The 13,450-nt window shown below is 35.8% G+C and overlaps 1 protein-coding gene across 1 annotated transcript in view; it reads right to left on the bottom strand.

Annotated features, from left to right (window-relative positions):
• Window positions 1–7,677: 7,677 nt before the first annotated feature.
• The window catches only part of LOC149413747 (uncharacterized), a 39,606-nt gene continuing 33,833 nt past the window's right edge, over window positions 7,678–13,450 (bottom strand). Inside the window, exon 3 of the mRNA XM_089644457.1 lies at window positions 7,678–8,828. Within this exon, the coding sequence (XP_089500583.1) occupies window positions 7,678–8,828 (1,151 nt within the window). The remainder of the gene's footprint in view (window positions 8,829–13,450) is intronic.

The raw sequence follows: 13,450 nt of genomic DNA on the forward strand, positions 1-13,450 counted from the left end.
GTTGAAGTTTTCCCGAGATGCCACATTTAGTTATATCATTGATGTATAGTAAGAAAAGTAGAGGTCCAAGAATCGAGCCCTGTGGCACTCCACATGTGATTTTTCCAACGTCGCTTAGGTTCCCTCCGTTATCGACAAGGCACAATCTATCAGCTAGGTAACTTCGGAGCAAATTTAAAGATTTCCCGACTATTCCCAAATGTTCCATTTTTTGTAGAAGTATTTCATGATCTACCGTATCAAAGGCTTTTTTCAGATCTATAAATATAGCTGCCACATATTCGCCCTGGTCTATGTACTGCTGAATGTTAGAAATGAAATCGAAGGTGGCACATTGGGTATTGGAGTTTTTCCGAAAGCCATATTGCTGTGGTGTTAGGATATCGTTGCTAGAGATGTATTTTATCAGTCTATCTTTGATAATTGACTCGAACACCTTTGAAAATACCGATAAAATCGATATTGGACGATAGTTAGAAATACACTTCTTGCAGTCTTCTTTAAAAATTGGTATAATTTTTGCTAGCTTTAACTGGTTTGGAAATATTCCCGAGTCTATGGAGAAGTTGATAAGTTGGGTTAGGTGCCCCGCTAGTTCTTCTTTACAGGTTTTAAGAATGCACGGTGTTACTCCATCGATTCCTGCCGCTGCATTTGACTTAAGTTTCGAGATGACCTTTATTACCTCATCCTTATTCGTCCTAGTCATATATAAGGATTGTCGTGCCTTTGGTTGTACATATATTGTATTACAGTCATCCGGGAATGATGGAATGGCAGCTGCCAATTTTTCTCCAACTGACAGGAAAAACTCATTAAAAGCCAACGCTATTTCACGGGGTTCCCTAATTTCACAATTATTTACGATGAGAGATTCAATTGTGTTGGTGGGTTTATGTACACGATTAGACAGAATTGAGTTAATGGTTTTCCAAGTTTTTCTTGGGTTAGTTAGGCTTTGTTGAAAGCTATTGATGTAATATTTGTTTTTCAGACTTCTCCTATAATTAGTTATCATGTTTCTTAGTTTATTTTTACGTATTGCAAGAGTAGTATTACCTGGGTCTTGTTTCCACTGCTTGTGAAGCTGGTTTCGTTCCTTGATTAGAAAATTAAGTTTAGAATCAAACCAAGGTGTATTTAGATGTTGCCGCCTTCCTGTTTTTACGTTGGGTGTAGTTTTACCTGCTTCTAATGCATTTTTGACATAATCATTAAAATCTTTGTAACCGTCTTCAGGTTTAGTTGAGTTGATAGCAAATTTGTTAGTCGCAATATAAGATTTTACCGCCATACTGTTGATGATAGGTTTAGTAAAGCTTGGTTTAGTTCTATTATTAAACCATTTTTTTAAATTATTCTTAAAGTCAACAATTAGTATATTGTGGTCACTAAGCGGGTCATCTATATTCGATATGGTTGTTAAAATGTTTTGTCTGTTTGATATAACGTGATCTATAATAGTGCTGCTTGTATCAGTGACTCTCGTGGGATATGATTTATTTTGTTTTTTCGTAGGAAGCAATCACTTTGTGGTTAGACATATTATATTAAATCAAATAAAACACTTTGTTTATTAACCACGACTTTATTATTATTACATCTACCGGTTTCGCTACGGTCGAGCTTCATCAGGATGTGAAATATAACTAAAAACTAAGACAGAGGTGATGCATATTTATAGGAAAACAGAGGGAGACAGAATATAATACATTATAAAAGTGGGAGGAGTCAAATATTACATAGGCATAGTGAATTGAAGATATATAATAACAATTAACATTTTTACATGAATTATACATATAATAATACATTTTAAAGACATAAGAAAAAGCATAAACTTATTATTTAAGAGTGGAAAGGATTCTGGGAAACAAGTTAAATATAGGACTATAGAATGTGTTTTTTTGATTAGATAAATTAACTTGTGTATTTAATAAATGGTCTGATAAGTTACTGTTTATAGATTTCCTGATTTCTAATGATTCTAAATTGTCTAACCTAATGCCTATACTATTTTTATGTAAGAGGCTAGTACCTGTTATTTTATCAAATCTATGGTCTGCTGATATTAAGTGGTTGGCGAGTTCCGAAAAACCTTTACCATTTAAACACCGTACATGTTCCTTCACTCTGGTGTTTACATTGCGCGATGTTTTACCTATGTAAAAGGCGGGACAATCACTACAGTTGAGTTTATAAATACCCGAATGGCTTAGTATGTCATCCTTGTCTTTAGTATTAATCAAAATTTTTCCTAGGGTATTGTTTGTATAAAAAGCAGGTTTAATATCTAAAGGAAGGTTCCTAACGCTTTGATTTGAAAAATTATTTATAAATAAAATCCTACGCCAGTGGTGAATAGGGGTGTTGATATTAATTGGCGGAATACTGCTATATAGAAATTTGTTTGTGGAAATATGTTTTTGTTTTTTATTAAGAATTTTATCAATTAAGGCCGAATCATAGCCATTATTTGCTGCTATTTGTTTTATTATTGATAATTCATTTGAGAAATTATTGGTAGATAGAGGGACGGAAATTAACCTATGTATCATTGAATGGAACGCTGCATGTTTATGGGAGATGGGATGATTAGAAGTATTGTGGATGGTTATGTCTGTGTAGGTCGGTTTTCGGTATATGTTAAATTCAATTCTATTATTTATCAGGGTGAGCGTGAGGTCTAGAAAATTTAGAGAAGCATTGACACCTACTTCTAGGGTAAACTGAATTTGGGTATGGAAAGAATTTAAAAGCTGGAGGAAGATATTTAACTGTCGATCCGTACCTGACCAAATACAAAATATGTCGTCAACATATCTTTTCCATATTAGCACATTTTTTAGGAGCGGCGATTTACAAGTAAAAATTTTATTTTCTAAATTATCCATAAATAAATCCGCGATCAAGGGTGAAGTTGGAGAACCCATCGCCAATCCGGTAGTCTGGTTATAGATGATGTTATTAAATTAAAAATAATTTTGATTTAAGCAGACATTAAACAAACGAGAGAGGTCATTACTAAAGTCACATGGTAATTTAGAGTTAGTCAGTAATTCACTAATTAAAGATTTACATTCTGTTGTTGGGATATTAGGGAACAAGTTCACTACATCAAAAGAAATGAGTTTACTGTTACTAGGAATAGTTAGGTCTTTTAAGTCGTTAATTAGTTCTAATGAATTTTTAATAGTATGTTTTGGGGAAAACACTTTAGAATTATTGAACACATTAGTAATAAATGATGCTAATTTAAAATTTGGTGACTCACAGGAAGAAACCACAGGTCTAATAGGGGTGTTAGCTTTATGGATTTTTAGAACTCCATATAACTTGGGGACTTTAGGGTTTTTTGTCAAAATTTTTACTTGGTTATGTGAGTTATCTATAAAGATTGGGGTTTTACATGATTTTAAAGCATTTTTAACATTATTGAGGAATTTATTTGTTGGATCTTGTGATAGGGTCTCCACATTACCATTATTAATGAAATCACCCATTTTTGAATGATAATCACATTTATTCATAATAATAACAGTATTTCCTTTATCGGCTTTAGTTAGAATTAATTGGTCTTTCTCTAACTTTTTACGAATGTTTAAATGTTTACATAACAAGTGGCGTGTTTCTGGATTAGGCATGGGTTTAAATTTCGGTATTAGATTTTTTAATAAATCAGCACTTTTATAAAAGAACGGGTTTGGACTGTTATGCAGGGCGGTCTCTATGTCGACGGCAACATTTTCAACTGCGTCGTTGAAACTGGTTTTGTTATAGTTTAAATTATATTTTAGGCCTTTCGACAGAAGGGCCAGTTCATCTGGAACAAATTGTGTAGACGACAGGTTCTGCACTCGATCAAAGAACTGGTGATTTGTATCAACAGGTATGTTATTGTGGATATTATCTACGAGGCACAAGTTTTTTAGTTTGTTTTCTAAAATTTCACGTTTTTTAAAAACTTTTAAGGATGCAAAGTATCTGACTTTATCGTCAAACATATCCCATTCCACTGGGTGAAGTACATGAACTAACTCCGTGTGCAAGACATGTAATTTTAGTTTAATGCTGTTTCGTTCTTTGTAAGCATTTTTTAAATCTTCTTTAAGCCATGCTATTTTGGCTTTTAACACTGAAGATTTCGGAGTTAATTTGATATTTATGCGGTTGAAATGACCACTTAAATAGTTAGGGAACACTTTGAATTTTAAACACTGTTTATAGAAAAATATATTAATAGACATAACTCTGTACTTAATTGTATAGTTAATATGGTTAATAAACAAAGTGTTTTATTTGATTTAATATAATATGTCTAACCACAAAGTGATTGCTTCCTACGAAAAAATAATATCAGCAAGTACAGCTAATAAAGCAACAATGTATAAAAACTATACAATTAAGTACAGAGTTATGTCTATTAATATATTTTTCTATAAACAGTGTTTAAAATTCAAAGTGTTCCCTAACTATTTAAGTGGTCATTTCAACCGCATAAATATCAAATTAACTCCGAAATCTTCAGTGTTAAAAGCCAAAATAGCATGGCTTAAAGAAGATTTAAAAAATGCTTACAAAGAACGAAACAGCATTAAACTAAAATTACATGTCTTGCACACGGAGTTAGTTCATGTACTTCACCCAGTGGAATGGGATATGTTTGACGATAAAGTCAGATACTTTGCATCCTTAAAAGTTTTTAAAAAACGTGAAATTTTAGAAAACAAACTAAAAAACTTGTGCCTCGTAGATAATATCCACAATAACATACCTGTTGATACAAATCACCAGTTCTTTGATCGAGTGCAGAACCTGTCGTCTACACAATTTGTTCCAGATGAACTGGCCCTTCTGTCGAAAGGCCTAAAATATAATTTAAACTATAACAAAACCAGTTTCAACGACGCAGTTGAAAATGTTGCCGTCGACATAGAGACCGCCCTGCATAACAGTCCAAACCCGTTCTTTTATAAAAGTGCTGATTTATTAAAAAATCTAATACCGAAATTTAAACCCATGCCTAATCCAGAAACACGCCACTTGTTATGTAAACATTTAAACATTCGTAAAAAGTTAGAGAAAGACCAATTAATTCTAACTAAAGCCGATAAAGGAAATACTGTTATTATTATGAATAAATGTGATTATCATTCAAAAATGGGTGATTTCATTAATAATGGTAATGTGGAGACCCTATCACAAGATCCAACAAATAAATTCCTCAATAATGTTAAAAATGCTTTAAAATCATGTAAAACCCCAATCTTTATAGATAACTCACATAACCAAGTAAAATTTTTGACAAAAAACCCTAAAGTCCCCAAGTTATATGGAGTTCTAAAAATCCATAAAGCTAACACCCCTATTAGACCTGTGGTTTCTTCTTGTGAGTCACCAAATTTTAAATTAGCATCATTTATTACTAATGTGTTCAATAATTCTAAAGTGTTTTCCCCAAAACATACTATTAAAAATTCATTAGAACTAATTAACGACTTAAAAGACCTAACTATTCCTAGTAACAGTAAACTCATTTCTTTTGATGTAGTGAACTTGTTCCCTAATATCCCAACAACAGAATGTAAATCTTTAATTAGTGAATTACTGACTAACTCTAAATTACCATGTGACTTTAGTAATGACCTCTCTCGTTTGTTTAATGTCTGCTTAAATCAAAATTATTTTTAATTTAATAACATCATCTATAACCAGACTACCGGATTGGCGATGGGTTCTCCAACTTCACCCTTGATCGCGGATTTATTTATGGATAATTTAGAAAATAAAATTTTTACTTGTAAATCGCCGCTCCTAAAAAATGTGCTAATATGGAAAAGATATGTTGACGACATATTTTGTATTTGGTCAGGTACGGATCGACAGTTAAATATCTTCCTCCAGCTTTTAAATTCTTTCCATACCCAAATTCAGTTTACCCTAGAAGTAGGTGTCAATGCTTCTCTAAATTTTCTAGACCTCACGCTCACCCTGATAAATAATAGAATTGAATTTAACATATACCGAAAACCGACCTACACAGACATAACCATCCACAATACTTCTAATCATCCCATCTCCCATAAACATGCAGCGTTCCATTCAATGATACATAGGTTAATTTCCGTCCCTCTATCTACCAATAATTTCTCAAATGAATTATCAATAATAAAACAAATAGCAGCAAATAATGGCTATGATTCGGCCTTAATTGATAAAATTCTTAATAAAAAACAAAAACATATTTCCACAAACAAATTTCTATATAGCAGTATTCCGCCAATTAATATCAACACCCCTATTCACCACTGGCGTAGGATTTTATTTATAAATAATTTTTCAAATCAAAGCGTTAGGAACCTTCCTTTAGATATTAAACCTGCTTTTTATACAAACAATACCCTAGGAAAAATTTTGATTAATACTAAAGACAAGGATGACATACTAAGCCATTCGGGTATTTATAAACTCAACTGTAGTGATTGTCCCGCCTTTTACATAGGTAAAACATCGCGCAATGTAAACACCAGAGTGAAGGAACATGTACGGTGTTTAAATGGTAAAGGTTTTTCGGAACTCGCCAACCACTTAATATCAGCAGACCATAGATTTGATAAAATAACAGGTACTAGCCTCTTACATAAAAATAGTATAGGCATTAGGTTAGACAATTTAGAATCATTAGAAATCAGGAAATCTATAAACAGTAACTTATCAGACCATTTATTAAATACACAAGTTAATTTATCTAATCAAAAAAACACATTCTATAGTCCTATATTTAACTTGTTTCCCAGAATCCTTTCCACTCTTAAATAATAAGTTTATGCTTTTTCTTATGTCTTTAAAATGTATTATTATATGTATAATTCATGTAAAAATGTTAATTGTTATTATATATCTTCAATTCACTATGCCTATGTAATATTTGACTCCTCCCACTTTTATAATGTATTATATTCTGTCTCCCTCTGTTTTCCTATAAATATGCATCACCTCTGTCTTAGTTTTTAGTTATATTTCACATCCTGATGAAGCTCGACCGTAGCGAAACCGGTAGATGTAATAATAATAAAGTCGTGGTTAATAAACAAAGTGTTTTATTTGATTTAATATGATTTATTTTGTATTGAGAAATTGTATGTAAATAAGGTGTTGATATAATTTAAAGAAGAAGGTGTGTTTATGGAAGTGTCAATGTTGAAATCTCCGAGTATTAATGTATCTTGTCTGCTTTTGTTCAGTATTTTTTCAAAATGTGTTAGGAAATCGTGCATGTTTTTTGGGTTAGGTTTTCGATAAATTGCATAAATGTTGACTGGTTTCCTATTACTGCTGCAAACACTAATACCTAAAAATGAATTTTCGTTGGAAAAATTTTCAATGATAGAGCACTTCATAGAATCCAGAACATATATGGCCACACCTCCTCCTCCTTCATTTGGGCGAGAAGAAAAAGCACTGTAAAAACCGTTTAAGCAAAAGAACTTTTCTTCTCCGACATCAAGCCACGTTTCAGTGATGACAAGAACATGAACAGTATCGCATAATCTTCTGACCTTTTCCTCAATTTCGTCAAACTTGTTTCGTATACTTCTGGCGTTCATATACATTATTCGCAGACAGTTCTTCATGGGAGTATAGTCATCGATAGTTAGGCACTTGTGTTCTTGTATATTACACTCCATATTCTATTGTAGCTAGGTCCTTCTTGAGGGCAGCTATGTAAGCTGGGCAGTTGTCCCTATCTCCGGTTGAATGGTCAGCAGGCTTACCAAATCTGGTGCATGTCGCGCAAACTGGTTTGATGGCTGCATTTGGGCACGACTCACGGGTGTGTTTTTCTTGAGCACAGTGTCCACATGTAGGTTTAGTATCTCTGCAATATTTGAATGAGTGTCCAAACATATGACATTTATTGCAGACAGTAAGGCCAATAAAATCTCTGACGCGGCAAACAGTCCAGTTCACAAATACTTTCTCCTGTTCAATAAGTACTTTACGCACGATAGCTGGCATTTCATAGATACGATGACAAGTGTTTCCTGTGCGAGCACCAGCTAAGTGGCTTAATTTACAGCACGCAATAGTTCCCTCAATGTCTTGAATGTTGGGAACCCCAGTTAAGGCGATCCTTAAAAATTCTTCGTCAGTCAGGTCCCGCGGTACCCCAAAAAATATTAGTCTCGGAGATCGCTTGGTCGGCAGTCGGGCCTTAATTGTGCTTGATTTGTCGAAACAGGGTGCATTTAATAGTTTTTGTTGCTCGCCTGCGGTTGCCGTGTTTATCAAGATACCTTTATTTCTTATCTTTTTTATTCCCGTGACCCGAACGCCTAGCTCAGATGGCCGAATCATGTCCTGGATAATTTTTTTGGTACCATCACTATCCTTGGTGGCGTCTACATCTGTTGGAAATACGCATACGCCTGGTCTTGGTGCTCCGACACGATGTCCATATTGGGTAAGTGGAGGGGGTTGGTGAGCATCATTAGGCTGTTTGCGGGCGATGTCGGCAAATGAGAGGCTAGCCTCCGTTGCCTCCGCTACTCTCCGCATTACAGGTCCAAGATCAGACTCTAGTTGAATATTTTTTTGTTCAAGTTGTCTTTTTTCGCTCTTCACGTGTCGTACTTTGATTTCTGTCATTCTCAGTTGGGCAGTCACTGTAGCCAGATCAGCATGCATGGTCTCGCGCTCCAACAACAGCTGAGATACGGATCTAAAAACTTCCGACACGTTTCTGGCAATTCTCAGCTGCTGGTCTTTGGAGACCTTCGACTGCTTCTCTGCCAAGACATCTTGTAGAGCTATCAGATGTGTTTGAGCTTCATTAAGGTGAAACAGATGTGACAATTCCCATACAATCTATTTTTCAGCCACATTTTAAAACTATAGATAATATTTTATTTATTTTAGTACCGAAAAATAAAACTCGTAATGAGTTTATCGCGAACGAAAATTTCACTGTTCTATCACTTATAATAACCAAGTAATTAAATTAACAAAAGTAATTATTTTATGCGGGCACCGCCAGCCGAAATGCCCGAATTCGTGTTAGAAGGAGACAAACATATGTGCGAGCCATATGTTTCACGTGCACGCTATTAGCCCATTCCTACGGTGTTAAAGTGGTCAGTAAATTTGTAGTAAAAATGTGAATTTGCGCGGCTTGATTTGTTATTCTGATAGAATGTTCGTTTTGCTTTTTTACGAATGTTCCAGTATTACTCGTCGCAAGGAACATTTGCGGTTTTGGCACGCAGTAAAAAAGGCAAAATTAACTGTATAATAATTATAGTGAGAGCGGTTGTAATTATTTAGAACTTTCTTAAATCTGTAACTATCACTAGCTAGACGCCCGCCAATTCACATTCTCTCATTCATTTGAGCGGCCGCTACACTACTCGCTTCGGCGCTTCGACGAAGTCCTCGACGAAGTTAGCCGAAGTCCGAAGTGCGTGCCCACACACTCGTGCAACTTCTCGAGTAGCTCAGTCTCTCGGAGTCCGTGCACTAGGCAACATGGACGTTCAAGTGGCAAATAAAGGATGAAAGTAGATTAAATGCTGTTGAAATGAGTCGTATAATAATAATAATAATTGGATAATTTGTAAAGCGCCGTTTTTGTGAAAAATCACCTCAAGGGCGTATGTGTGGTAAAACCATGTTTGATCGTGTGAGGAATGTGGAGATCCGCAAAGAGGGCAAGGCTGATGTAAGCGTAATGAGTAAGATTAAGAAAGGGACGCTTAGATGGTTTGGGCATGTAGAGCGAATGAGCGAAGATAGGAGTGTAAGGAGGATATATGATGCAAATGTGAATGGTAGCAGAAGTCGGGGACGCCCGAGGAAGACATGGCACGATCAAGTGAATCAGATACTCGAGTCGGGCCATGTCAAGAGTCAGAATAATAGAAGAGTATGTATGAGACGATGTATGAATGTGAATGAGGCAAGGAGTGTGTGCCAAGACCGAGTTGTTTGGCGGTCCGTCCTCTCTGCCCACCCCTGCGGGGAAACGGCGTGATGGTTATTTTTTTTTATTTTTTTTTTTATAGTGAATACCTCACAAGAGTCCCAACTGCTCCCGTCTGGAGCCAGTGAGACTATGGCATCCCCAATTGGGGGATGTTGTGAGGCTGAAGGTAAGTGGGGAAGGGAAAGAGGAAGGTGGGGAAGTACCTGGCTATTCAGATCTAGTCACTAAACACGGCTTAAGCCATTTGGAGCAACGTTTCAATTCTGAATGGTGATCTTACACCAGGGCGATACTGGTAGTATCTTCCACTCTGGAACGTGCCGCAAATATACTATATATTATTTTAATTAATTAATTGTGAAATAACACAAATCAATCAAATAAAATTTATTTGCGCACGCCGGGTTCGAACCCGCGACCTTCGGAATGGCAGTCCAATGCGTTACCACTGGACTATGCCGGCCGTCAAGTTTATTCAAGGTTAGTTAGTTAGTTAGTTATCTTTATGGTCCCTTTCAATTGGGTCCCAAATAACCGCCTCGGATTGGAGTGTTTCTAGGAACAAAAAAATTAGGTCCTGTGACCACAGTGTAGAAGCCATATTTTATTACGTATAGTCACTATGACTCTGCGCACGCACAACCACCAAACACGACGTCTCGAAGCGAACTGAAGTGAACCGAGTAGTGTGGGCAGAAACTTCGTGTTCGAACTTCGAGTCCTTTGACTCGGGCGCATTTACCGACAACAATCGGAAGTCGGGCGAAGCGAAGCGAAGATGACCGAAGCGAAGCGAAGTTCGTGCCCACACTATCGTATTCGGTCAACTTCGATCAACTTCGCGAGTAGTGTAGCTGGGCTACAACAGTCATTGTCTGCCGCGGTTTGAAGTGACTTTTTTCGATTTTGTACAGCATTGTTATTCCATAAAAATGAGGCGTGCCCTTTATAAGAATCATCAGTATTCCGGGAAAAGAGTGAATCCAAGACTAAAGCTGCTGCCACACGCAAAGCTCACATCAAAAGTTAATGTACAGCGCATCATCTTTTCTACCGACACACGACGCTATCAAATATTTCTTCCTATGGTAGGAGAGGGGGTCAGTTGAATTCGAGAGCGGCCGAGGAACATAATTTCATTTGTCAAAGTGACAACTTTACTTACTGACAGCTTGAGCACGTTTTCGAAATGGATGATACTTGTCGCCTATTGCTGGATCTGTTGGACAGCTCATCCTCAGATGAAGATGCCGCCAACTATATAGTTATAAATGCTATTTAAAAAACTTTTTAGATTTTAAACAATCTGCGCGTAAATAGCGCATTTTCACATAACCTGACATAACCTCTCCGTCGAATCAGGAAATTCGCAGTTCGCACGCCGATCGACGAAAGCGACATATAATAAATTATTGTAAAATAAGCTCAACTTTCGTCCAAGCCGTCCAACTTTATCAAAAAACCGAATGATATTACCATATAAACATACTGAGATTAAAAATATGATTAATTTTGAAAGGGCGAAAATTTGTTTACTTCAAATTCAAATATTGATTATATTTATATTTTAAATATATGTTAAGTATGTTTGCCAAATAAAGTTTTTTTTATGTTCCTAAATTTACTAGCACACATGACGATATGAGCTAACATAATAAATAAGAAATGCATTATTAGGCTCCTTATGTCATGGCTGTCAAAGGGAACACGGAACTTAGTTGGTAGCTCCGTAATTTAAAATGACCCCCTCTCCTTTTTACGGCGGAGAGGGGGACGCATAACTTTTCAAATATCGCGTCGGGAGCGGTTACGTAAAATAAATTCGGTTAGCGAAGTTCAGAACCACACTTATAGCGCGTTATATTTTTACGTGTGTCGGGTCTGTATGGGATTGTATGGCGAGCGCTATTGTGCTTTATATTATCTGTTGATGTGAGCTTTGCGTGTGGCAGCAGCTTAAGTGCGAACGGGATGAAACGTCAGCACGGCGAATCGGAATACAGGTAAGTATTATGAAATTATTTCAAAATATTTTATTATTTTTTAAATATTTTCTCGGTACCTACCTAACTAACTAACCATCACGCTTGTTATTTTATGACCCATGTCGCTCGTTTGGTATAGGGTGATTCATATTTAATGTTGCTCAAAAATTATACTCCTTTAATGCCTTTATATTATATCTTTTAGTTCCCACAAACACTGGCGCGGAAATAAAAAAAACAAGTGTTCGAATGACGAGACCCCTAAAATTAATTTTTGTGGAGAAATCCAGGACTGCTTCTCTGTGAGAAAGATGATGAATTAATTGGACAAAGTAGACCAATTCAAGCTATCGGACAAAATATTAAAACAAACATTGAAAGAAAAAGGATCTTACAAAAAAAAGAAATATGGACAGAATATGTGAAAAGAATAAAAAATAAATAAATAAGTAAATAAAAAATCTTTTACTATCGTCGTTCCCGCCAGGCATCGTGAGTTCAATTCCACAGCTGGCTAATTCCTCCATCACGACCCAGGCAACGCTTTCCGCTTACTGTGATGGCAGTTTTACAACTAGTTTATGGACACCGTGTATAAGATATTTGTACAAAAAGTTGTTTTTTTCAATCACCTTTCTGCCCTATAAAGGATTTACTATTATTTACATGACATGTTTGTCATTTGTGAAAATAAAATATACCCATTTACAAAATACAAAAAGTTTTTTAATGTGAAAAGGCGACTTCATATGCACACTGTAGGCATCGTCTTTGTGGACACTCATATATTACGACGCACGTGGCGAGCTGATTTCAAAACAATGCCTATATTATTTAGATGCTTGATATTACGAGAGCCCTTTCTGACTTATGCATATGACAAATTTGTTTCTCCGTCTGGCAATTCTAACCACTTCGTTGGTTTGATGAATGCGCCCCATAGAAATGTAAGAAAAAGTGTAACCTTTTGACTTATTCGCGAAATATTTGTGAGCAAGCAAAAGCGCGAATACATGGTTACTATGTAGGTATATACCTACATCGCTTGGTATGATTATGTTCATTTAGCAAAAGCGGCCTTTAAAAAAAAGGTCCAGTTAACGCCAGCTCCCGGCACACATACCGTTGTTCCTAGCCGGCTCCTTTTATAAATTATTTAATCTTCCCAGGCATTGATTTAGTTTAGTGAATTGAACAAACCTCTATCTCGTGTCTCTTTCATACTCATGCGAAACATCGTAAATTTTTTGAAATGGAGTCTTTTTCGCAAATGGTTTTGGTTGGGTAAATAAAAATTTCCTGTACCAACGCGCGCGGAGCTGCGTGAAATGTCTTTTGTACGTATTTTTTGCAATGAAATTGTGTATTTTTCAGCCGTTTTCTACGATTATGTAATTATAGGTACCATAAAAAATTTATACAGATTAATATTACTTATATACGTTCGCAAACCAATAATTCATCTCAATATTATAAAGCATAA

Source organism: Hesperophylax consimilis, chromosome 21 (genome assembly GCF_061612785.1).
Source record: "Hesperophylax consimilis isolate HC1 chromosome 21, BYU_Hcon_1.0, whole genome shotgun sequence".
NCBI classification, from domain to species: Eukaryota; Metazoa; Arthropoda; class Insecta; order Trichoptera; family Limnephilidae; genus Hesperophylax; species Hesperophylax consimilis.